The sequence below is a fragment of the Hippocampus bargibanti genome, linkage group LG22 (assembly GCF_051943395.1).
Source record: "Hippocampus bargibanti isolate YZ-2025 linkage group LG22, ASM5194339v1, whole genome shotgun sequence".
Taxonomy (NCBI): Eukaryota; Metazoa; Chordata; class Actinopteri; order Syngnathiformes; family Syngnathidae; genus Hippocampus; species Hippocampus bargibanti.
The window spans coordinates 1210046-1235892 of NC_142755.1; the positions used below are offsets into that span (position 1 = coordinate 1210046).

The following is a 25847-nucleotide window of genomic DNA, read 5'->3' on the forward strand; positions in this document are numbered from 1 at the left end:
GACATTATTCCGTCTCAGCTTTGTTTTTCTTCATCTTATTTCAGAAGCAGATCCTGTTTTCGTAAAACGGTTCCGATCAGCGGGTTTTTTTTGGAAAGTACAGGAAACGTTTTTTGTGTTGTGCCGAACTGACATGTGCCACGTTCCGGTTGGTGACCAACGGGTGGCACTGTTGGCCCCGCCTGCAGCTGCACAGGTGTTGGTTGCTTCAATCAGGGGCAGTTAAAAGGACTCCCAGCACAACCATTCAGTGTCAGGTCATTGTTTCACCCTGTCAGGTTTGTGTCATCTTGTTATATTTTTACTCATGGTTTTGTTTGATACTTTGGACTTTCCTGTTCTGATGACTTTGATGTTTTAGATTTTGTACCTGCTGACTTTATTTTAATACAATTTGTCAAAACACCCTGCTACTCCCTCCTGCCTGCTTTTTTGGGGTCCACCACCATCAACACCTTGGAAATTGTGACAACATGCAGCCATTTTTGTTTTAATCTTGACGTTTTTGTGGCAGTTTTGAGTAAAAATGCAGACACTACACACTTCCAAGCATACTTCACACTTCTTTCGTGTGCAAATTTTGAAATGGATACGCTTCAAGAACTCCGCATATTTTTTTATAGCCTTGTAAAAATGTTCAGAGGATTTTTATTCTTTCAGTTCTGCTAAATATGTCAACTTTTAAATGTTGCCAGATGGTCAAACAATATATTTTTGCAGCACTATTCTAAGCCCATGCAATATTTTCTTTCTACTGCACAAAAAAAATAGGTCGGGTAACAAAAGGACGGTGACTCACAGTATTGCCGCATAAACACGAGAAGACTGATAAAGACGATATGTTATCGTCCCGTCGCCATGTCTTGCTACATGTTTATTTTCTAATATTGACTGCTTCAACACAGCAACGTTGGTTCAAGTTTGGTCGGCCCTTCTGTGTTTTGCTCTACATAGCGTGAGGCGAAAACTAAATTATTACTGCAGAAAAATCTCCATTCCAGAATTTTAAAGGCTTTTTGTTTGATGCTGTGCCGTAAAACCTTTCATGATGTAAAACACAAGCCTTAAGGTTTGAGAAACACTGGTCAATATGGACCCTTCTACACAGACAACCCTGCAGCTCACGACTGTCATCCCTATTCCACTTTTAAACGAAAACACATATTTGCCATCTCTTGTTACATATGTCAGCTTTCCGAGCTCCCGGCTCCTCTTTACAAGGCCCCCTTCCCGAATGGAAAATCACCTCCCCATTTGCTGCGCGGTCCCATATTTTGAAGTATCTTTCAGCGCCATCTCGATTGCCTTTGCAGACGGACTGGACCCACAATGCACGGAATCCAGACATTACCCAATATCCTGAGCGAGAGCCTGGGGAGGGTGCACGCCTCTCGCAGACACACGCGAATCGTAAACATTATGTTACCGATAGATCACGAGAGGGGTGGGGTGGGGGGGAATCATCTCACTGAACAACAATGAGTCAGCTTAGTGACAATATCACTGCTTTGAGAATGAAATGCAAACTATGGCAATCAAGAGGTTGTCATATTCCACGGGTTTTTCCATAGGATAAAGAATATATGCCGCTTTTGTGAAACTTAAGGCAAGGGGGCCAGATCTAACCCGCCACATCAATGTATTTGGCCCCCAAAAGCGAATCAGGACTCAAGTTGCAAGACCCTTGCTAAAATCAGTACTGACATGTCAAACAACAATAATGTTGATATTTTGTATTAATTATGGATTACCCTGTTTAAACTTACCTGAACGATAATTGCACAAACTATGATATTTTGTAATGGTACTAATTTCTTCACCGGAAATCAGTCAAAAGCTACAAATTTAAGGTTCTTGTTTCTAGTCACAGGAGCCTGACTCTGAATGAACGCTTCTCCACGCAGTACTGTCATGTATGGATAAAATGAAAGACCCCCAGACCCTTTCTCTCTCTTCTACTAACCTGCTGGCCCTTTACCACAACCCCTCAGACAAATAAATGCTAGTGCCATCGGAGTGGTATTAAAAGTGGGTTGGCGGTGAGGCGCCGTCGTATGGATTGTTTCCAACAATCCCACTCACCACTATTCCCATCCCTGCCTCTTCTTATCCATCACTGCTTTTTCCAGTTTCGACACCGTGGAAAGTGTGAATAAGCGTTTTCCTGTGGGGAAACGTGTCTATCAATTAAATATCTGCAGCTGTGCTACTAGTGACAGACAAATCGGAGGGCAGAAAGGAGATAAATAAGCAAAGTGCTGGGCCACCTGGGAGTTAGCGGCGTGACGTTTAACTTTCAACGGTCAAGGTCTATGGTTGAGGGTGAGAGGTGAATATTTTGGAGGACCGGTGTTGTCAATGATATTTATGGAAATGAGCTACTGGGTTCCCCTGATCTGATATGCTTCTTGGTTCTTTGCAGCCTCAGTGGATGTGTCCACAGAGAGCAAAAGGATTTAGTACATATCACTATTTCAAGTTCATGTGGCATTCCTCCTGTATCACATCTAAATCCACTTCTATGATTACATAGTTTTGCTAACAATTGCTTACAATTAATTAATCAAACCAAAAGTGTTGATGCTTGAGCCTACCCTATTCTAAGTGATATTTGAGAGATAGTAAGTTCTAAAATCTAACCATCAATGTGCAAAATGGAACTAACTTGCCTAGCTAACAATGAAAACACCAGAGTATTAGTATTTTACTTACCTCAACAAAATGGAACTAACTTGCCCAGCTAACGACAAAAACATCGGAGTATAAGTGTTTTACTTACCTTAACAAAATGGAACTAACTCGCCTAGCTAACGACGCAAATACCAGAGTGAAAGTATTTCACTCACCTCAACAAAATGGAACTATCTCCCATAGCTAACGACGCAAACACCACAGTAAAAGTATTTCACTGACCTAAACAAAACAGAACTACCTCCCATAGCTAACAACGCAAATAACAGAGTGAAAGTATTTCACTCACCTCAGCAAATGGAACTAACTCCCCTAGCTAACGACGCAAACACCAGAGTAAAAGTATTTCACTGACCTAAACAAAATGGAACTACCTCCCCTAGCTAACGACGCAAACACCAGAGTAAAAGTATTTCACTCACCTCAACAAAATGAAACTAACTCCCCTAGCTAAAGACACAAACACCAAAGTAAAAGTATTTCACTCACCTCAACATGCTTTCACAGGTTTGTTGGTCGCTCAGTCTCTCCGGGTAAACAAAGTCTTCTGATTCCGCCTCTTGTGGAAAATGTTTGGCCGTGGTAAATCGAAGTATTTTGTAAATTTGCGGTACATATTTTCCAACTGTTTTTATTTTAAAATTTTTATTTCTTTATTTTTTAATGATATGAATCTGGCGAACTTGAAACTTTCCAGCTCGGGTCAAACATTTTTTTTCAACACCTACCTTTGTTGCTAAATGTTGGGTGTACCTAAGGACAAACCCTTTACAATTCATATTCTAAAATTGTTTTTTCTTGTTTGGGTGCCGATAGAACGCTGGCCATGGCCTTTAGCAATGTTTTTTCCCTTCCACAACAGGTTCAGCTGTTGTTAAAGCGCTATATAAACCAATATGTACGTATTGTATTTTTGCAACAGCCACCCTCATTTCAAGCTAATATAACTCCAGACCCATATCATTTAGGAATTAACTCTTTTTATCTGATGAAAGAAGTGAGTATAAGGTTGCTTACGCTGCATTGAATGTTTATGTCGTCCTAAAACTCAATACAGTAAAGTCTCGTTATATCGATATTCAAGGGAGTCCGAAAAAATATCGATATAACCGGGACTATCGATATATCCGACCCTGTTTGCATGTAATTTTCTCCGTGCGTGCATAGAAATAGTATCAATATAACCGGGACTATCGATATATCCGATATCGATATAACGAGACTTTACTGTATATCATCTGGCAGGGAATGACTTTACATAAACATTTCTTCATTAGACATATTCATATTTCAACAAAACCACATAGATAAGATGTCAGTCAATCAGAAACACACCTCGTTCTATACACAGTGGCAAATGCAAAACACATTACATTGACGGATAAGACGATTTATAGACGGATCACCTCGAGGCCAAATAGTTCCGTGACCAGTCACGGTGTAAACGATTGTCAGTCGAGCACATTCTCGGATTATGTAAGAAGAACTGTTCCTTACCTTGCGTGCTTCTGTGATGTACACCTGATGAACGGCGCAGAATACGTCGGCATCTTTGTGCAGACTCTGAAACACGTGAATCATAATCATATATCCAAGCAGTCAACCAATTCCCAAAAAAGCAGTTAAAGCATGATACCGTGATTGCAAAAAACGTTTTGATTACGCTCATGTATTTTGTTTTTCTACTTTCATTCCTTTCATCACTTTGCTGCTGTGAAATGTAAATTTCTCCACTGTGAGACTAATAAAGGCATATCCAATCCAATCCAAGCTTCTATCTTTGGAACACCACCAAAAATTCATTTTGTCACTAGATTCGATTAAATTTCAATCGAACGGTCACTACATCATATATGAAATAAATAAGACTATGACAATATGATCCTTAGGGATTGTACGAGGTTGGCTCCGGTATGGAAAATACTATATTAGGATTCGCGGAACCAAAAATCTCCATACTGTACTATTTCTGAATACATGGAAAGCATGACAATTTCAATTCATTCGGATTTGTTCTTCCGAGAAGTCAAAAGGTTGCAGAGATCAAAATGGCGGTAGTCTACAGGCTCACACGTGCTAAAAAAAGCCACTTTATCACAAACCATATCAAGTTTTTACAGTTACTTGAGTCCAAAAATAACAATCACAAAGTAGAAAATGATCACATGACATCGACTCAAGTCTTCCATGCAATTTTTGGCTTTATTGTGAATACATGGCCGTGTTTTTGGAATTGCCTTGAACCACAGAGCAAAGCCTTCTAGTTTGTTTTTGGGTGGGAGATTTTCTTGCCAATATATATGTTAGCTTCCAAATGGCGGTGTTGAAAGAATACAACAGCCACGGGTGTAAAAGTGGGCCCCAGTCTAAGCTCCCGCGGGCGCCAGGCAGATAGGCGTAGTCTAATCTAAACTCGCACTTTGCAAACTATTATTATACAGTAGTCGCAACAACAAGGTGGGAGAGGTCGGGGGCATTCAAAGCTGCGGCAAAACGTGTCAACCCCAGGTTTGAATGCTTTAATTTATGTTTAACTGTCCCATTTTCAACAGTAGCCAAAATGGAACTGTATAGTGCCACTTAGCAGTTTTTTTGACAACGATACTAGTGCAGCGTGTTCTACCGGAAACAAATTCCTTGTGTGTTCTACATACTTGGCAATAAGATGATTATTCTGATTCTGATTTAGGGGGACCAAAGGTGTTGGGAAAACATTTTTATTTACATTTTATACTATATACCGTATTTTCCACAAGACATAATGATGCGTTAAAAATATTTGAAAAAATTAAACTGAAGTAGCTACTAGAGGACAGGCAATATCCGATTCACGACCAACTTCCGTTAAAACCAAACGGTCATAAGTCAAAATGGTCGGAAGTTGAAATCCATTCAAAATGTTGAATAGATTCTCGGAGGCTAAATGACTCGCAACCGCCTCCCCCTGGTGCAGTCACACGGTCTATTGCTGCGCGAGAGTGACATGCTGGCTGGCTGGACAAGATTGTCGTACGTGTTGCCGGCCTGCTAGCGCGTTGCGGTGCCAGGCATAGAATTTACATTTTAAAAATAGGGTCTGGAGGTCGTGGTGGTAAGTACGTACGGGTGGTCGCAAATCGAGCTGGTTGTAAGTCGGATGTTACCTGTATACGTTGCATTTTGAGGCTAAAAACTGAGGTGTCATCTCAAAAGGGGAATTTAAAACCAAAATTAAAGAACAACAGGCTGAATAAGCATACGCTATGCTAACGTTACATGACATAATAACAACGACGGGAAAAAGCGTATAAATAAAGCGTAGAAAAAGCGGCAACAGGTTAGCTGACGATTGTAAATCAACTTGTTGTCACATATCATTAAACGCAAACGTCAATTATTGCGTGTTTATGGAAACTATGCCACTTATGTGTTCGTCGCGACGGCACCGCTGGCCAATCAGAAGTGAGAAATCAGACCATAAACAAAGCGTTGCATAAGGCAATAATAACATGGTTGAGGATTTTACGACAACTTTTGACTCTACTAACATACTTTATATTTTTCCCATTAGGTAAGCGGTGCAAGAACTTAACGTTTAAGGGAAGAAAAAGATTAAAAGTGATGGGAATATACCATGATTTGCTCTTTTTTTTGGGAGCAACACGTGTATCAGAAACCCTTTAATAGTCCCACATCGGGGAAATGTAGACGGATCATAAGGAAATGCGACATATGTTCTTTATTCTCTCTGAAAAAATGACCAAGATTACAGAAATTTACTAAGTCACTTCCAGAAATCAATGTAAAAAAAAACTCACACTATTCATTTGCTGCTTTGTTTTATTTTTTAGGCCATAGCAGGCTAAAACATTAGCTATCCATTAGCTAGCTGGCTAGCTATTAGCTGTCTACCTGGCTGGCTGTTAGCTGTCTAACTGTTGGCTATCTGGCTGTCTATTAGCTATACATGAGCTAGCTAGCTTTCATGTTATTTCTATGAAATGTCTATAAAAATTATTTTATCGGGTGAATTTGATTTGATATCATAATAACTCGGCATAAAGTCAATCATGACTTTTTTTTTTTTTCATTTTTAACATTTTCAGAAAATAACAAAAAAACATGACAACTAGTCAACAAAAGCACCGCTGCCCTGATTTGACTCCTCGAATGCAAAAACTGGATGATTTTTTCCCCTTTGCTATTGTGCTCATAAATTAAAAACGACGCAGGCATTTTTTTTGGCTTCGCGGCTTAAAGTTCCACAAGTCATTTGAGTTCAGAGCTTGTCTACGTGACACGTTCCACGAACTCGGATATGATGACAAAAAAATACATAAAAACTTTAATAACGTGGGGATGAATCCCTTGAGATGCAAGGTCTTGTTTACGAGGCATGCTGAGTAATTTTGTTTTGTTTTTTTTGCGCAGATTATAGCAAATCCATGTCAATATTAATGTGACATCATTAAACTCGCCGATATAAAAAAAAAAAAAAATATTAATGCGATTGCTATTTTTGTTCACGTCAGACTCTGTCGCTTCTCGTGGTAATTTGCAAAATGCTTGAATCAAAGCAACTGTGTGTTGAATTTATTGCCCCCTCTCCCCAAAAAATCTGTCAAATATGGCTTTGGGCAACTATTCTAACGATGTGCATGTCAGGACGTCTTCTGGGGGTAACTGTAAGGGCATGCATATGAAAATAAGTGGCTCCTGAAGATTGAGTGCACATCTGCGGCTCATTTTAGAGGGCGTGGGGGGGGGGGGGTGTGCATGGCAGTGGACCATCACAGTATTCAGCTGACTGTTTATCTCCTGATTCCCAAACAAAAGCCTCCCGGTTCCTGTCTGTGCAGGGCCTCGAAAAAAAATCAACATAAGCAATCTGCACTTTGCTTTCTGCCAAGTTAGGACCCCCTCACAAATCTACCGCACCCCCCTCCCCGTCTTCGTTAATGGTGCACTGAGGAAAACCTGCTCGTTGTGTTCCAGATAAAATCAGCAGGCTGCGTGGAGAGCGGCCACATTTTACAGAAGCTTGTTTTGGCTTTGTCCACAGACAGGGCTTGGATGCATGCTGGCTCTGATACTTACTGTATTATACGGCCGTGTGGATCAACGGGGTAGTAGGGGGGGGGGGCATATTTGCTTTTCTGTAGCGCCGCCAAGTGGTCACGGGGGTAAAATGGACCTTGATCCTGGAAAGGGATGCAAAATAAAAGTTAGTTTTGTTGTTTTTTGTTCATTAAAATAATAAGTTGTAATTTTATCAAGAGAACAGCATACAGTGACAAAAATAGTGCCTTTTTTGCCGAAAAAAAATAATACCAGAATAAAGTATTTAGGGAATAAAATTGAAGTTTTGCAAACACAAATGTTAAAAATAGTACCACTTTTATTTTGCTGAGGAAAAAAAGTTTTGCAAACACAAATGTTAAAAATAGTACCACTTTTATTTTGCTGAGGAAAAAAATATTAATACCGGAGTAAAGTATTTAGGGAATACAATTGTAGTTTTGCAAGGGACACAAAAGTTAATGTTACCAAATGAAATGTATTATTCTTGTTATTGACTGAAAAACCTCTTCTGTGACTTAAATGTATTGTTATTATTATTATTATTATTACTGAAATGTTAACATAATAGGAAATTAGTCCAAATTACCTCGGGAGCCACTATATTATTATTTATATTAATTATAGATTACATAATATAACATAAATATATTATATGTAATTATAATTAGAATATATATATATATATATATATATATATATATATATATATATATATATAACAAATATTATATATAATACATATATACAGTATCTTTATTGTTATTAAATTGTTATAATTATTTTTTATTAATAAAAATAATCTTAATATTGCAAGTATATATATATTTTAAATTAATATAATACTTTGAAAAGTTACAACATTCTTAGAAAAAGTTAATGAGATGATGAGGGTTTTTTACTTTTAAAAATGTCTTAATATTACTAAAATAAAGTCCTATTTTGGTGCCTTTTTTAAAGGATGGAATGGTTATTTTGGTGCATTAATATACTCATATTTTTACAGAGAAAATAATAATTTGGTGGGGTAAAATAATTTCTGAATATTCCAATAACGTCAAAGAATAATATTCTTGGAAGTAATTAATATTTGTGATTTTTTTTTGTTGTTTTTCATGACACTGCAATATCATTCTTGCTAATGGAAATGGAATAAATAAATAAAATATCACTTTTATTTTGGCAAGTGACAATTAAACACAGTTTTACTTAGGCTTAAAAAGTCACCAATACCAAAATGACAGTTGGACGAAACGCGGGTGCACAAAATCCCTTCCAACGTGCGCTCCGTTGCATGCAACCCAACGTTCTCACACCAGGGTGTGTGTGCGTCATTATGTAAATATTACATAACCGCTACTTACTTCACACCTACTTCTCAAAGCCCAGCAGACTCCTGCAACAACAACAAAAAACAGTACAGTAGCTCACTTTGAAAGTAAATCCAGAGGCAGGAAGGAGAAGAAAAACACGTTTGCAGCGCCAACTCATTCTTTACGCTTTTACAACACAAGCATTCAAAGTATGTTTTAAATTATTTTACAGTAACGAGTATATTGCAGCAGGGTGCCTGGCGCATTGTACTTTTGTGTTTACAGCACTGACTTGGCAGCCCAATCAACTATTCTGCAGATCAGCTGAAGATATACAGGACCGAGTTTCGTTCCGACCGAACGGTCGGAAGTTGAAATCCATTCAAAATGTTGAATAGAGACTTGGAGGCTAAATGACTGGCAAACACCTCCCCTCTGGTGCCATCACGCGGTCGATTGCTGTGCGAGAGTGAGATGCTAGCTGGCTGGCCAAAATTGTGGTACGCGTTGCCGGCCTGCTAGCACGTTGCGGTGCCAGGCGTAGAATTAAAATTTATAAAATAGGGTCTGGAGGTCGTGGTCGCAAGTACGGGTGGTCGCATGTCGGATGTTACCTGTCTGTATACAATTACTAAGACCGAATGCGTTTAGTGTACGCATGTATGTACGTACAACCTCCCAATATGTCTATCAAGCTAAACAATGCTACGCTATACATTTCTAAACTTTGTTTTATTTACAGAGCACTTTAGCAACCGCTGGAGTCCTGTCCATAAAAGATCAATTGTTTAAAACTTGCCATATATTTCATTAAATAAACAAATAAATAAACTGAAATAATGATGCAGTTCCACTCCAGTCCTATGGGTGGCAGTAATGTGCATCAAAAGACATTTTTAAATGAACGTTTGACACTCTATCCTAAAAAAATGACCATAAATTAATCGAGGGTTCAAATGTAACGTTACTGAAATGATTTGACGGAACGTTCTAAGGTCCAAGACGAGATAGAAGTTTCAGTTCTTGGAGATGTACCCTGGTCCGAGTGCCAACCAGGTCACATGTAGACAAACAATTCACACTGAAATTTACACCTATCAATAATTTAGTCTTCAATTAAATAACAATGCATGTTGTTTTTTAAACAGTGGTGTATCCCAAGCGCCTGGAGGAAATCCAGAAAGGCCTGCGATGGAATTCGAACCCAAATCCACCATCCTTTAATCAAAGAAAATATAACACCCATGAAAAAAAATGCTTGTCCTCACTCTAATTTTGGAGTAAGGACCATTTTTCACCTTGGCGCACTAGAATTCCACACATGCCTTCCGGGTTATCCAACTGGGATTTAGAGCACACTGAGTTTTCTGTGTTTAACAAGTCTTAAAGGCTCAAGATTGACTGTACATCCGTAGATGGTCTTAATTAAACACAAGTTAAAGGCACTTTGATAGATAAACACTCCAAAAAGATCACAGTATTACACCTGCGCTTGACCACGGTGGAGTTCTGTGGGTCAAATTTCGATGTCTTTCATCCTGTGAAGACGCTGGGTCACGTCTGTGTCGCATAGTTCAAACTTTAGTTTCATCTGACCATTGAACTTCTCACCAGGCTTCCTCTGAGTCATTTAGATATTCTCCCGGGGGGTCATTTTCTAGGGGACCTTGAAAGATTAATGTGGTGATTTATAAATCCCTGTTTGTTTATTTTGAGGCAACTTCCTTCGATTTGTCAGGATCGTGCTCACTGCACTATGCAAAATCTGGCACGGTCTTTGAGACAGAGGGGAAATTGATGGTTATTTTGCAGTGTATACTTTTGAGTCTACTCTCTTACCTTTATCCATAGCTGGCTTGAGTCAATGCGACGCTCTGGGCATGATTTTCAATGGCAATCCCCATCTGTTGGTGATTATACACAAACATACAAGATTAACATTGTTTATTGATCAAGTGACAGGATAACATGTGACTCTATTTTCAAATCAATACAAATAAATGTTAAATGATCCGAAAATCGGGTACACGAGAAAATAACAATCACAAGTTTTTGCAATCGATATAAAACGGCACATTTAAATAAGCATAGGTTGCACACGACTGCCTGTTAGGTACATTAATGCTAGAAACTAAAAAAAACATGAAACACCGATCAAAAATATGTGCAAAAAGGCATTGAAAGAATAGTAACAAAGAAGTGATAAAAATGCAGCGTTCAAATGGTATGTGATAAAACTACTACTACTACTACGAACAATAATAGCGATAAAACGTACTTTATAACAATATATTGTCAACGAGGTTTGTCTTATCCATACATTATTTTACGATCCACATTTGCAGACGAGTTAAATAACAATTACACCGCTAGCTTACTGATTAGCATATCGTGTTCAAGCTAGCCAAATATGCTAATAACCCAATAAACACCTGTAACTTTACCTCTTTTCACGTTTTTAAGTTACTTTTCTTTTGTCCGTATGTACCGGACAGTTTGTATTTTTGACATCATTCGTAAATTCGCCGTCGGTCACCGTCATGGTGACGAACAGGTGCCAGACTGACTGACAGACAGCCAGTGTGTCAGCAAATTGCGAAAATGCGGTTTGAAATTAAAATTGTCGTCAATATTATGTGAAAAAAAAATAAACAAAACAAAATGAATGTGTTTTGCATGTGGGGAGGCTTAATAAAAGACATCCGTGCACCCCAAAAATGATGATTATTTTTTTCACAGCATACTTGTGTAGGTCCATTGTGGTTGGGAACAGGTGTGGGAAAGCCATTTTTTTGTCATAATCAGGCATTGTTTTACAGTTTAATCTATAACAAAACTATATTTTTCCATTTTAAGAGCTAATAGTAACTGATGACATGGTGGGTGACTATTTTGCAGGTCGGCCTCACAGTGCAAAGGTCAAGGGTCTCGCCATCTCCTTACATGGCCTAATATGCAAGCCAGTCATGCATGCAGACAGGAAGATAGAAAGATAATTCAGACATATGTTGTACTTTTGTAAACATAACCCTGTTTTTGGGGCATTTTGACATGTAACTAGTACCACAAATTTAAAAAAAAAACAACAACCATGTGCCTTGAACCCAGCTACCTCAATCCTCAAGCCACTTGGCAGACAATAAAATATTAAATTGAGTAGACACAAGAGGCGCTAAATACAGCAAATATCTCATATCCTGAATTTGTCTTGCAGTTCAACATTCTGATAAATCGTGGCCTAAATGGGCCGCTTACGAAACATCCCAAAAGAGGTCATGTCAACAAGGACCACGATCAAGATGCTGCTGCGGCGCCTGGGGGAATTTATAAACATTTTCCTGCACGCCTTTCTAAAATTAGATCGCACCGGTGTCATTTGGAGCAGAAATAGCCCATTGGCTGCAATTTATACATTTACAGTAAGTATACAGTATTGGACCAAACAAAGAGAAGCATCTGGCTTACAGCTGTTTCTCTTCCTTGACAAGGCCTTCACAATTTACATGCCGCAAAATCCCATACTAGGTATGTCACATTTTTTAAAAATAAATATGCTTTTTGCATGTCGGCTTAGGCTGAGTCATCATTTATGTGTATATGTCTAAATATGTTACCTGTTGGAATGGAACAAGTCCATTATCACAAGCTTTTTTAATGAAGTGTCATGATTAAACTGATATGATAAGCATATGTGGCTTTCTTTAAATATATAAATCAAGTAAATAGAAAAAAAATACATATCGCTATCAGACAAGAGCCAATATTGCTGTAAATTAAAATGTATGTTGATTAAATTAATACGATGTCTTTTGTGCTTTGTTTTTCTCGAGTTGACAGTATTTTTTCTGTTATAATTACCCTTCTGTCGCACCGCCATCCTTTTGGGTTACTGCAGTCATTGCAATAGTTGCAGAAAAGAACGGCAACATAAAAAAAGATAACTTTAGCTCAGCAAAAACAAACTGTTTACATTTCTTCGCGTGTCTTTTGTGGCGGTGCTGTTTGAAAAATGATCATTGGGCGCCCTCGTGTGGCAGCTTTGCGCAACTGCAGTATATTGTGATCGCATTTGATCACTGGCTGTTTGCAATTCCTTTCGTCGTTTTCGTCGTGTGTTTTGTGGTAGTGTTGTTTTAAATATTATTCTTGGGCGCCCTAGTGTGGCAACTTTTCAAGACTGCAAGTATTTGTGATCACATTTGAGTCATTCGCTCATAAGACAGATAGAAATGTCATTTATAAACGGCTTTCAAAACTCTTAAAGACACTTTACAGTCACATGATGAGCTTTTCTGCGGGTAAGCAACGGCAGCGTTCGCTCAACCCGGAAGTAACACACACACAACAAAAACTCAAACAAACAAGAGCACAAGAAGACTTAAACCAGAAAATGACGAGGCGTAATTTTGTGTTAAATTTGACGCCCTCTAGAACGTACCCGTTGCTATATTTTTACTTTACTTGAATGTTTATTTTTTTTCGCCACAATCCTTTGGATGCAATATCATAAAGTTTCGCTAGAGGGCGACCGTCTACATTAACACTGAATACGTGCGAGACTGGTCGGTTGGATAAGCGAAGAAGAAATCAAAATTGTCAACACGGAAACGGCGTCCAATGTTTACGTTCTGCTATGGTTCGCATGTTATGTTCTGGATTGCATCAACAAGTTAAACCATTTGACAAGGGGCCGAGATTTATTTACTTTTACTTTCGCGACGTGGAAGAAAAGGTACGAGCCGCAGATCAGTCTTCAAAACGCGTCCGTCCACAAAATAACACACTAACTCGTCGTTCACCGTTTACATTTCCCATCAAGGTAAATTAGTTTGAAATTTATTCTTGTTTAGGTGTCTGTGACCGCTTTTAATTTACATTTGTTAATACGAATAAGCATTTTTTGGAAACATTTGCAAAATGTCATATTTGCAATCTCCCATCTCATATTGGTTTCTTCCATGAGAGTAACGCTCCAATGTTGACTCTTGACCTTTTAAACTCAAATCCGCACAGATAGCAGCATCCGGCCGGATCATCATTGTGAACGAAAAAAAGCGACTCACGATGGCCAAGATACGACGCACTGCCTACATGGCGGCCCTCAAGAGGAAAAAACATTGCCAGAGGTCTGATCAGCGCTTTATCGGCACCCACTGCCAAAAAAAGGATACATTCGAGAATGGCGCTCCACGTCACGGTTTTAAGTTCGGAAATGGCAGCAAATGAGTTAAACACTGGATAAATAAATATTCTGGATATCTTTATAGGGTTTGAGTCACAACACCACAGCGAGGAAAACGCTAACTAAAATTGACACCCTTTCACTTCGGTATAAATATTTTCAAAATAAATGTCAATTATTGGTTGATTGGCTGACAAATATCCGTTAATTTTGTCAATCAAACATTTGGAGGTCTAGCGATGTGTCGTGACGGCAAAACTGGAGATAATTTTGAATACGATGGGCTACGTCCAGCAAACCTACGACCGCCGTGGCAGAAGTACCGAGAGTCCTCCTCACGCTGATTCGACAAAGCTGCTGAAGGCTCAGCGGATTTTCTATGGAGAGCAACACGCAAATGCAACGTATTGATTACTTTGGACACTTTCATGAACATGTAAACTACAACAGAGCTGACGTACTTTCGTAAAATCTGAGATAGGCACAAGACGGCGACGCGGGCGGCGAGTAGTCGGCGGGCTTTCGTCCCGAATTGTCGACGGAGTTAGCGTTAGCGCCGAACTCCACCAGCAGCTCCATCACGTCCGGCGTGTCCAGTCGAGCCGCCAGGTGCAAGGCGGTCTCGTGGAATTTCATTGAATTCACATTAGCCCCTGCAAAAAAATTATGTGTGTGCATACTTTCACTTTTTTGTGTAGCGTGTGTAGACTTTTGATACCCAGTTATTATCGTACCTGCTAGGAGGAGCTCCCTGACACATTCCACGCGCGCTTTCGCACAAGCGATGTGCAACGGTGGGCCAAAATGGACGTCGTACGCCTCCAGTTGGGCACCGCTAGCAATCAGGAGCTTTACTATCTCAGGATTTCCTAAAGACAGTAGGTAGCATTATGCTAAATTCATACCACCGGCTAGCTAGCTAGCTTTATTACCATGGATGCAGGCCTCGTGCAGTGGGGACGCCGTCAACGCGGTGAGTGACGGGTTGATTTGGGCGCCATATTGTAAGAGAAGCTTGATGCATTCCAAGCTACCGGATGAGCAAGCGTTGCACAGGGGGGTGCTGCCATGGATGCTCCGCACATCTACCTGAAAGGAAAAAAATCATAATAATAATACATTTCATTCCTCAGCGCCTTTCAAAATTCTCAAGGTCACTTTACAGTCACAGGATAAGTTTTTCTGTGGGTGAGCAGCGACAGCCACACGCACCAGCGTTCACTCAACCCAGAAGTAAATAGATAGAAAGCTAGCTAGCTAATAGACAGCCAATAGATAAACAGCTAGACAACTAGCTATGTAACTAATAGATAGACAGCCAGATAGCTAGCCAGCCGACCAGTTAGCTAGTAGGGAGCAAATAGATAGTCATCCCTTATCTAAACCTTTTGTATTCATTGGGGTTTTATCACGTCACACTGATTAGGTAATTTGCATCTCCTGTTAACTACATGTTCTGAATTCATTAAAATATTTATCAATAATAATAATAATAATAATAATAGCCTGTTTAATAGGCTGTTTCCTCCTTCAAATTTTTTTTTTCAAATACCAGTTCAACACGTGATTCATTCGCAATATATCAGTTTTCAAATGTCACTCTTATCAACCAAATCGGTTTTCGACCAAAAAAAAAATCGACATTTACGCATTAGTTTACGATTTAAACCGATTTTCGACCAAAATAAGCAAAGCCGAAACGCCACTTGACACTTCTCGGCTTCCTTACACAAACAAGGAAGTGACGTTCCGCGTGTGACGTTCATTGTAATAAGAGTGTTGTTATTTTCGCTTTTTTTCGCATAGTGTAATAGCCCCTAATCTTAGCCTAATAAAATCGCTTTTCAAACATCGTTCTGCAACAGATTATGGTAACAGTATATCCAGGACAGACATTAATAAACATAAACCTGGGCTCCAGCTTCGAGCAGCAGGCGGACACAGTGCGGGTGAGCCTGGAGGCAGGCTTCGTGCAGCGGCGTGACGTTGTCCACGGTCACGATGTTGACTGACGCTTGACTCTCTATCAAGCGTATGAGCTGTAAAGCCCTGCCGTGAGATGCCGCCTCGTGGAGGGCAGTGCGGTCCGCCCACAAACCTTGTCCGGAAGGAAAATGACACCAGATACAAATAAGGACGGATGGACTGAAAACTAGCTTAACGTGCGACTAACGTGAATTAAAATTATTTAACAAATCAAAGCGAGTAAAGTCTGGACGTGACGTCGGCAAACTAAAGTTATAATTCAGTAAAATAAAAGCGAACAATATTCACCTAAATCGTGCAAAGACGAACTTCGCGCCGGTGTCACCGCCATGTTGTTTACCGTCTGGCAAGCACGAGTCGATGTAATTGGAGGAGTAGCGCATTGAATCATGGGATTTGTAGTCTTATACGTGCTACGTAAGAGCAGTAGTCTTATAGGAGGATTGTAAATAAAGGTATATTTAGATGTATATAAATGAGGCTTCCCAGTGTCCGTGAATTTCTTAACAATTCCGTTATTTTCATTACGGGAATAATAATTTTGTATTTATTTTGTTATTTACGTACATTTGAATTGATATCACAATTGAGTACTTAGTGTATGTGTCAAATTTATGCAGTTTTTAAGCATTATTCCTCAAATTTTACATCACATTAAGAAGCATTAAAGCCTCACTGTCTGATTTGTAGCTAACCAATAGCGCTAAAATAAAAACAGTGACATTTTTTGACAAACTTTTTTTTTACTTTGCAGTACAGAAATGAGTGGAGCCCAAATATTTTGTCATTTCGGTAGATAATACATCACAGAGCTCTCGATTCAAATACTGCCGCAGTACACATTTGGTCCTGAAAAGCGCTTCATGCTTCATTTTGCACAAAACAAAAACACTATAATACATCTTTAGAAGTTGTCGAGGTACAGGTACTTTTAGAAGTCCCGGTACTTTTATAGTCGCGTGTGTGTGTGTGACTGCGGTTGGGGAAAGATACAAAAAAAAAAAAAAAAAAAAAAAAAACCCAGAGCCAATTTTGTCACGTCTATTTTTGTTTCCACAAAACAAACCATGTGACGAAATACCTTGAAAACACTTTGAAATACAATTTAAGACAGTACAAGTCAATGACCCCGCAACCCCAAAACACAATCACAACATGACGTACTGGATCTTAATTTGGCATCTTGGGATCCGTCGTTAGTTTCAATATCAAATCGTAGAATATTATTCAATATTAGTTACCACTGTTCAGTATATCGGCCATTTGAGAGTGCTCTTAATCCGGCGATCCTATATTCATGATTCTACATAATCAATATCCCATGAGATCGATTGTCACATATTCCTGCAATGTGACCCCCCCCCCACCCCCCTTACCCACTCGAGTAGGAAATTCTTTCTATGTAATGTGAGATTTGAAGTGATGGGCAGCGTTCATCTTTAATAACCACAACTGTCTGTCTGTCTGTCTGTCTGTCTGTCTTGCTGCAAGAAGGTTGGCGGCGACGGCTTATCTATTCGGCAGCGTCGCCGTAGATGTCTTTCTTCCCGCGTTCCATTTCGGCAAAGTCAAATTCCGAGCCGGTCATCCTCCGGTAGATGTCCTTGATGTCGTCGCAGGTGGTCTCGAAGTGGGTGGTGGCGTCGTACGAGCGGGAGATGAAGATCTAGGAAAGAGAGACTTACTTTTTTTATTCCGAACCTTGAACGTCTTTTTCGATAATAATAATAATAATAAATTTCATTTCTAAGCACCTTTCAAAACTCTCAAGGTCACTTAACAGTCGCAAGATCAGTTTTTCTGTGGGGGAGCAGCGGCAGCCACACGCGCCAGCGTTAACTCAACCCGGAATAACTCAAATGAATAAAGAGCCAGCTAGCAAGCTAAAAGATAGCTAATATATAGCCAGCCAGCTAGATAGCTAATAGATAGCGAGCCAACTAACTAGCTAACAGGTGTCATTAAATCAGAAATTATTAGTATCAAAGTGACTGTTGTTGGGTATAAAATATACATTTTTTTGCCCCCCAAAAAGCTTTTGGGCTCATGTTTTACAGTCAATTTATAAAATGATGTGTATTTTGCATGGAATTGAGTCAGCCGACCTGGCTTTCGATGCCGTCCTCAGTCGGAGCGTACTGGTCACTGATGCTAACAAATTTCTGCTCGATGGGCTCCAGTAGGTCCAGGGCGGGCTTGATTTCTTTTTCGGGGTCTTTGGTTTCCACCGTGGTGCTGGCGATGGCGATGTATTTGCCCGTCGCCGCCACGTTGTGAGCGGATGAGATCATACAAACGTAAATGTCTGGAAGGAGAGATGGAAGCGGAGAAGAAAAAAATGGAGGAGTCAGCGGGGTTCACGGGGCCGAATGGCGCGTTGGAGTGAGTGACAAAAGTACACACCGTGTTTCCTGTTGACCTGGTTTTGGGGGATGATGATTTGGCACGAGTTGACGTTGGACGTGTTGCTGATGGGGTGATTGAGGATGCAGATGACCCGGATCACCTGGCCCACTTGTGCAGTGTGACTCATAAAATAGCTGGGATCGCAAATCAGCTGCTTGCACCTGGCTATCTACGGGAGACAAATCGCCACGGACACCAACATTCCAATGACGATCAAGTTTTCCATGCCCCAAAAGAGAAAAGAAACACTCAATACCAATAAAATAAAATTACAATACAAATAACTTAAGATATAAACAAAATAAAAATAAAATACAATCAAATAACATTACAATAAAGAGAAATTAATTTAAAAAACTAACATAATAAAATAACAATAACAATATAATAAATTAAAATTAAAGTAAAAATAAAAACACAATCAAATTAGAAATAAAATAAAAGTAAAAATAAAATAACAATGACATAGAAATGCAATACAAATAAAATACAAATAACAAAATGAAAGCAAAATAACAACTACATGAAAATTAAAAAAAAAACAAGTAAATAACATTAAAATAAAGAGAAATTAATAAAAAAACTAAAATAAAAAATACAACTAAAATAAAAATTAATTAAATTAGATTAAAATAAAATTAAAAGACATTAATGAAAACAATCTAAAATATAAAAATAAAATAAAAAAATCCAAATAAAAAATAAACGACTACTAAATAAATAAATGGTTGAGGAGACAGACAGACAGACAGGCAGGCAGTCAGACAGATATCCCAGGCTTACCTCTCCCTCCGATTTGACCCCGACCACCTTTCCGTTCTCTATCACGATCTCCTCAATGGGCTTGTTCAACATGTACGTGCCACCGTAGATGGCGCTCAGCCTGGAATCCAAAACAAAAGGAGTCCTTTTTGTTTGAAAACAAAATGTTGGATATTTCATTGCGTACCTGGCAAATCCTTGCGGCAGCTCTCCCAAGCCGTACAAGGGGTAAAGGTACGGACTCTTGCCGTATCTGGCCAGGGACTCGCTGTAGAGCTTTATCCTGTTGATGGCTTCAAGGCAAGGCTCGTCCAGGTAACTAAACGAAGGAGAAGAGAGGATTGATGAGCGCGATTGGCATCGGGGAAAACGATGTACGTCAAAAATCGCAAAGACGACTGACTCGTCGGTGCGGTAGAGAGCGAGGGAGTGGCCGGTGAAGTCGATGACGTCATTTCCCAAGCCGAACTTCTGGAAAATGGTCCTCATGTTGGTGGTGGCGGGGTCGACGCCCTCCAAGGTTTTGGGGTCGTTTTCATCAAAATTGGCGACGTACACCAGGAATTTCTTGAAGCGCCGTTTCTCAAAAATCCCCATCAGACCTTGACGGTTTTTCGCAGACACATTTTAGGGTCAAGATTTGGCAAAAACCGGCAATGCTCTACGGTGACATACTGGACGTCAAGGCTTCGGATTCCGTGGAAGGGACTTTGTAGATCTTGCCGGCCTTGTACACGTAGCTGCCCTCCACCACTTTGAAATCAAGGTAGCGAGTCACCTGGGTGATCAGCAGCATGCGGACCAGTTGACCTGAATAGATTAACACCCCAAAAAAAAAATCACTATTAAAATTAAAAAAATAGCACTAACGGACGTTTTTCTTCTTCCATTCAAACAATTACGCAGCGGAAGACGATGTACCATTGGCCATCAGGAATTTAGGAACCAGGTCCACGTTCCAATCGCGACCTTTTCCCATGGACTCGGGAGGTTTGCCGGGTAGGTTGAAACGGGCGTAGAGCTGGAAAAACACCCAAAATATGAAAACTTAATCTGTTATTGAGGTCTCAAAAAATAATAATCAATACATTTTCAACATACATCCTCCAAAGGCGTGATGGAGGCACTCTCAGCTCCGTAGTAAGAGTTGCGGTCCATGTGCAGCACTTTCTTCCCCTTCACCGACATGATCCCGGATAAGATGCATTCCTGTTGGAAGAAATAATATAATAAAATGTTATTCAGGGAAGGGGTGGCTTTTTTTGGCTTATGATCTTGTTCTGTTCCCGGACTATATTAAATTAAACAACCGCCGACACCAAAAAAAAAAAATATATATATATATCACATGATAGCGTGTAACTTCATTGTGAGCGAGGGAGGAAGTGTGGCACGCTTTCACTTCCTGTCCGTAACGCTTTAGAAAGGCTAAACTCGGTGAGAGTGCTTCCTGACTCCTAAGACGCAAGGCGAGGAGATTGTTCCAAATGGTATCTTGTGATGTGTTGTTATTTCTCGCCTCGAGGATTATCCCACGTGAACAACACATTGTACACACAAAATAGTTTTTAAATTGTATCCTAAAAAGAAACTTGAAAGTTTTTCCGATGATCAAAATAGTCATATGTTCAGTTTCCCTGACCGTGAGCGTCCAAAGCTTTCTTTGTCCTGTCAGCCAAAAACGAGGTAATAAAAGCCGGTTGATAATTGATCTCATTTTGTGGCCGTGAAAATACTACTTTTGTGTTTATAGGTTGGCTTTTGATCTCATGTCCAGACCTTTGAGACTCGAACCTGACATGCATTCGACAAAGATGGACCATAATGCTTGAAAAGTTGTAGGTATGTTTAGATAAAATGGCTTTTCATGGCTATTTTTTTAATAATTGAAACGAAATGGCGGTGTGCTGAAGATGATTGCACAAATTATAATACAAATTAGAGTGCATGTAACACTGGAAAATTCGCCACTTCCTGTTTACACTGCGTGTACGGCAACTATCAATACAAGTTTTAAAACATAAAAAAAGCACATTTTCAGTTCACATACTGACATTTGAACAAAAACCGTGCTGGATAAAACACTTTTACGTCAATCGAGGCCTTTTAAACTAGAAATTTGACTTCCTTGCTATGTCTCGAATGCTGCTCGGCGGGTTCACGCTTGAAAACCGCCTGACGAGTTTTGGATTGGATTGGATATGCCGGTTCTAATCCATTTTATTGTCAGCCATTCATTTATTAAGTAGTACCGACGGTCAGGAAATGTAAAAAAAGTGACAATCTAACAACACAAGTTTAACCGGACATTTTGGCGACATCTTTGGCAGTGTTGGTTGCCTTAAAATAGACGGGCTAATGTTAACAGGGGCCAATAATCTACGATTAATCTTCCCTCCCGACTAAGTGATTTGCCATTACTTGTGCTAGACTGCCAACCAATCGGTTTCTTTCGAGACTTGGAAACCAAACGACTAATAACCCAACTTGGAGCTAATACTTTTTAATGTTTCTATAATAGGAAATATGCAGGGGTTGAGTTAGCCATCTTTTCGCGTTCGGCTAGTTACTTAGCCGAAGCTAATTAGGCCCGGTTAGCATTAAGAGCTAACAGCAGGGTTAACATGTTGCAAAAGCGAAGCGAGCGGACTTGTTGAAGAAATTCCTCACCGTCAATCCGGTGCCGAGGACGATCACGTCGTATTCGTCATTCATTTCGAATTCGCTTTGGGGGTTCCGCTGGGGCAGAGTTCTTTGGCAGGGAAAAGAAGAAAATGGAGATCCGGTTGGGCTGAGTGGGGAAGGGGGGCGGGGTCTCGGCTCCGTCAGGCGACAGCGGGGTGGGGCGTGGTCTGGTGCCTGTCAATCACTTGTTGACGACATGTTGCCAAAGTTAGCAATGGCGGGCTAACATTTGGTTCAAATAATCATCAACAAGCAACATGGTTCAACTCAAACTCACAGTTTATTTTGATTTATTGACGATTTTAACATGAGAATAAAATTCGGAGAACCTGCTTACTTACCACTCTTTGTAAATGACTGATATTGATGACCATAATGAAGCTTATTGCATTCGTGAGCAGAAATGACCGCCATTTTTTATTTTATGTTTTGCTTTTATGGACTGTAGAATTTTTTTTAACATTAATAAACTATTTCCTTTGAATTCATGGAACTATAAGTATCAAAAGTACCAAACATTCCAGCAAATATGGTTTCAAGATGAAAATAACCGGAAAACATCACCATTAATTCCTTTATTATATGAGAATCATATTGCCCTTTAGTGAATTTGACTAACTGTTATTAAAGACTTCAATTATGTCTGCCTTTTTGGCAAAATTCCTTGCCTTGGTGCCAGATGCATCTTGCGAATCTTCAAGTCCGAGTTGCAGCAACGTCCTGGCAGCTTCCGCGTGCTGTCCGATGGAAGCCATGTGAAGTGCTTGCGGGGGACAAAATATATATATATATATCTATATACTGTGTATATATGTAATAAATCCAGTTGAGTGGATGCAGGGATGGATAACAATAACCCGTCTGTTTACCTGTTCTGCCCTTTTTGTCCTGAGCAAGCAGATCTGCTCCCAAATCCATCAGTGTTTTTATCGTGGAAACGTGGCCTTCCTAAAAACACACCGAAACACACTCACAATGCAATGCTGTATTATCATATTTTCCTAAATTAAATATGGCTGTCTGTCACTTCTTGTGTAATCATGCTAGAGTGAAATGAATGAGGGCAATCGTTTCATGAATTATATACTAAAAACTAAATACTAATAATATACAGGTAACACCCGACTAACGACCGAGTTCCGTTCCGACCAAACGGTCGTAAGTCGAAATCCATTCAAAATGTTGAATAGAGACTCGGATGCTAAGCGACTCGCAAATTCCACCCCCCTGGTGCCATCACACGGTCGATTGCTGTGCGAGAGTGACATGCTGGCTGGCTGGCAAAAATTGTCGTACACGTTGCCGCCCTGCTAGCGCGTTGCGCTCCCAGGCGTAGAATTAACATTGTTAAAATGGCGTCTGGAGGTCTGGTTGTAAGTCAGGTTGGTCATAAGTCGGATGTTACCTGTAAAATAAATGAAGAGGCTTCTGTAGTGGATGAATGATAGAAAATGTACTTTTCAATTATATTCGTACAAATGTAAATTTCAGAGCGATATAAAAATACTATCAAGAAACGTCTCTTGACAGAACATCTATATATGGGAAGACAACTATAATACTACCTTGGCGGCGTAATGCAAGGACGTGAGATGTAAGCCAGTAGCCTTCTGGTTTACGTCAACATTTAGCTCCCTTACTAGGAAACGCAATGCCTCGTCCTGGCCAGTGACAGCAACCTGGTGCACCGGTTGAACCCCGAGTGCATCAACTGCATTTGGAGAAGCCTACAGTACGCACAAATACATTTTCAGAAACATAAACATGTGTTAAACAGTACAGTGATACCTTGGCTTACGAACGTAATTAGTTCCCATAAAGTGTAAGGCGAAAAGTGTGTATTCCGAATAGTAATTTCCCATAGGAAACCATTAAAATGAGAATAATCCGTTCCCCGGTCCCCATAAAACATAATTTTGTACTAAATAAGCCTTAAAACTACACAAAATATACATTATTTTATGTATAATAAATGTGCTACAGTATTGTAATTAAAGAAATAAACTGTACTATCTAATAAAGTCGTTTTATTTACCTTTGTGATGGTCATTGATGGTTGATGCAAATTTAACGTTCGTAAAGCGAAATGTTCATTAGCTAAAGCGGTCGTAAACCGAACTAGCAACAATGTAGCAATGATTCTACCTGATGTTTGGCTAAAAGGAGCCTGGCCACTGAAATGTGTCCGTTCCTCACCGCGTCCATGAAAGGCGTCGTCCCGCAACTGTCTTTGTTGTCTGGGGTGTAGTCACATCTGGACAACACATTGTGGCAGTTGCATTTCAATTTGGTGAATTTTGCTAGCGAAAAGCGGCGACGACAGTGGATAGTTTATTATGTTATCAGGTTAACAGTGTGCATTAGAGGGTTAAATTGGACACATCATACAGTATAAACAAGATTGATTCTGATCTTCTTACCTCTCAAGCAAGATGTCAACAACCTCCTCACAGCCGTGCATGGCTAAACAATAAAGCATATACATAATTAAATAAATGTGGAATGCGATGAGGGAGTGGAGAACAACTCACCCGCCGTGTGCAGAGGTGTTCTTCGCGTTTTACTTTCACTTTTCCACACATCCGGTGCGACGTCAAGGAGATAGCGAATTACAATGGGATCGCCTTCCCTGCAGGCGATGTGGAAGGCGTTCCAGCCATCTTTATTTCTCAGGAATGGGTCAGCCGAGCGCTCGATCAGTTGGCGGATCACATCCTGGTTCCTGCGGGTGCAGGCCATCATCAAAGGGGTCCTGCGGGGGGAGAGAGCATGGTTTATAATGGGTCACCAAAAAGCACAGGGATGACTGTGTTCACCTCGATGTAGTTAACCTCATTTTGCTATTTTACAGCATATGTAAAATATCAATCAAATGGCCTTTTTAGTAACAGTGTACATAAATGTAAATTGTTGTTTAGAGTACAAAAAAAAGTTACTCCTTCGAGCCGGATTCGAACCAGCGACCTAAGGATATCAGCGTACGCCACTACAGTCCTCCGCTCTACCAACTGAGCTATCGAAGGGAGATGAACTTCAGGTTTCAGTTTGGCTTTTTATATGCAACATGCATGTTAATACAAGCCATATAATACTTGTTTATAATTATTTTAGTCTCACCAATCCGCCTTCTTTAAACTGTCCACTTTTGCTCCTTCCTGGAGTAAATAGCTGACACATGCTAGGTGGCCCATGGAAGCAGCTTCGTGCAAAGGCCGCTTGTAGTCGTTGTTATCAACTTCAACATCGGTGCAGACTTCTTTAACGAGAAAGTCTAAAATGTCCACATGTCCGTGTCGGGCGGCATAATGCACAAGAGTATCTCCAGATCGGCCGAAATGTTTGTTTCGGGCAATTTCCATAAGTCCGAATGTCTTCATTTGTTTCTTGAGAGAAGTAAATTGTCCTTCTTGGGTTAATTTCACCAACGCTTTCAAACCGTCTTCGTCCATGTTGATTGGAGAAATGTCAACAAGCTCTCAAAATTGTCTCTTAAGACGAAAACATGTCTATTTGTAACAATAATGAAGACATTTTATTATGCTTCACGACAGCAATCTTGACGTATCGGCGAGTAAAATGTTGGCCAACCATGACCGAACGAAATTTTAGAATATCGATTCATGTGACTGGTTTAGGGTCATTTTTTTATCACATATAGTAAAATAGTTATACTAATACTTAACAATATTACGTTTCTAGTAAAAAATAGTCACATATTTGGGAGTTTCGAGCGTTTTACAGATAAGCAGGAACAACAGTACTGT

The 25847-nt window shown here is 39.8% G+C and overlaps 4 protein-coding genes, 2 long non-coding RNA genes and 1 other non-coding gene across 9 annotated transcripts in view; 2 read left to right on the top strand and 5 right to left on the bottom strand.

The window, feature by feature from the left end:
• The window catches only part of mkln1 (muskelin 1, intracellular mediator containing kelch motifs), an 86402-nt gene extending 80560 nt beyond the window's left edge, over positions 1 to 5842 (bottom strand). Inside the window, exons 1-2 of the mRNA XM_088988634.1 lie at positions 5795 to 5842; positions 4189 to 4254 (exon numbers count right to left, since the gene is read on the bottom strand). The gene's annotated coding sequence lies outside the window, so the exon portion shown is untranslated. The remainder of the gene's footprint in view (positions 1 to 4188; positions 4255 to 5794) is intronic.
• A 3279-nt stretch (positions 5843 to 9121) lies between these two features.
• LOC148881514 (uncharacterized) lies at positions 9122 to 12853 on the top strand. Its single transcript, XR_016113657.1, has 3 exons — positions 9122 to 9271; positions 9348 to 10342; positions 12277 to 12853. It is a non-coding gene; the product is annotated as an uncharacterized LOC148881514 (long non-coding RNA).
• Positions 12854 to 12938: 85 nt separating this feature from the next.
• Positions 12939 to 14428, top strand: LOC148881515 (uncharacterized). The gene is made up of 2 exons (XR_016113658.1): positions 12939 to 13881; positions 14076 to 14428. It is a non-coding gene; the product is annotated as an uncharacterized LOC148881515 (long non-coding RNA).
• asb13a.1 (ankyrin repeat and SOCS box containing 13a, tandem duplicate 1) lies at positions 14310 to 16610 on the bottom strand. Its single transcript, XM_088988654.1, has 6 exons — positions 16519 to 16610; positions 16155 to 16342; positions 15177 to 15333; positions 14979 to 15113; positions 14706 to 14897; positions 14310 to 14621 (listed from the first exon to the last, which is right to left on the bottom strand). The coding sequence occupies exons 1-6, from the start codon at positions 16559 to 16561 to the stop codon at positions 14458 to 14460; spliced, it is 879 nt and encodes a 292-aa protein (XP_088844780.1). The 5' UTR covers positions 16562 to 16610; the 3' UTR covers positions 14310 to 14457.
• A 647-nt stretch (positions 16611 to 17257) lies between these two features.
• Positions 17258 to 22202, bottom strand: gdi2 (GDP dissociation inhibitor 2). Its single transcript, XM_088988638.1, has 10 exons — positions 22069 to 22202; positions 20500 to 20607; positions 20320 to 20419; positions 20074 to 20208; positions 19802 to 20000; positions 19586 to 19717; positions 19420 to 19519; positions 18634 to 18805; positions 18336 to 18535; positions 17258 to 17896 (listed from the first exon to the last, which is right to left on the bottom strand). The coding sequence occupies exons 1-10, from the start codon at positions 22111 to 22113 to the stop codon at positions 17744 to 17746; spliced, it is 1344 nt and encodes a 447-aa protein (XP_088844764.1). The 5' UTR covers positions 22114 to 22202; the 3' UTR covers positions 17258 to 17743.
• On the bottom strand, positions 22131 to 25846 carry ankrd16 (ankyrin repeat domain 16). Of its 3 annotated transcripts, XM_088988650.1 has the most exons (8): positions 25201 to 25840; positions 24615 to 24835; positions 24504 to 24546; positions 24229 to 24337; positions 23649 to 23810; positions 22953 to 23031; positions 22752 to 22846; positions 22131 to 22267 (listed from the first exon to the last, which is right to left on the bottom strand). In XM_088988650.1, exons 1-8 carry the CDS (start codon positions 25530 to 25532, stop codon positions 22265 to 22267), a joined length of 1044 nt encoding a protein of 347 aa, XP_088844776.1. In that variant the 5' UTR covers positions 25533 to 25840; the 3' UTR covers positions 22131 to 22264. The 3 variants fall into 3 exon arrangements, with proteins under 3 accessions (XP_088844776.1, XP_088844777.1, XP_088844775.1); XM_088988651.1 differs by lacking the exon at positions 22131 to 22267 and having other exon boundaries at positions 22345 to 22846; positions 24280 to 24337; positions 25201 to 25846; XM_088988649.1 differs by lacking the exon at positions 22131 to 22267 and having other exon boundaries at positions 22345 to 22846; positions 25201 to 25838.
• On the bottom strand, positions 25020 to 25106 carry trnay-gua (transfer RNA tyrosine (anticodon GUA)). Its single transcript is given in 2 exon segments — positions 25020 to 25055; positions 25070 to 25106. It is a non-coding gene; the product is annotated as a tRNA-Tyr (tRNA).
• Position 25847: the final 1 nt, after the last annotated feature.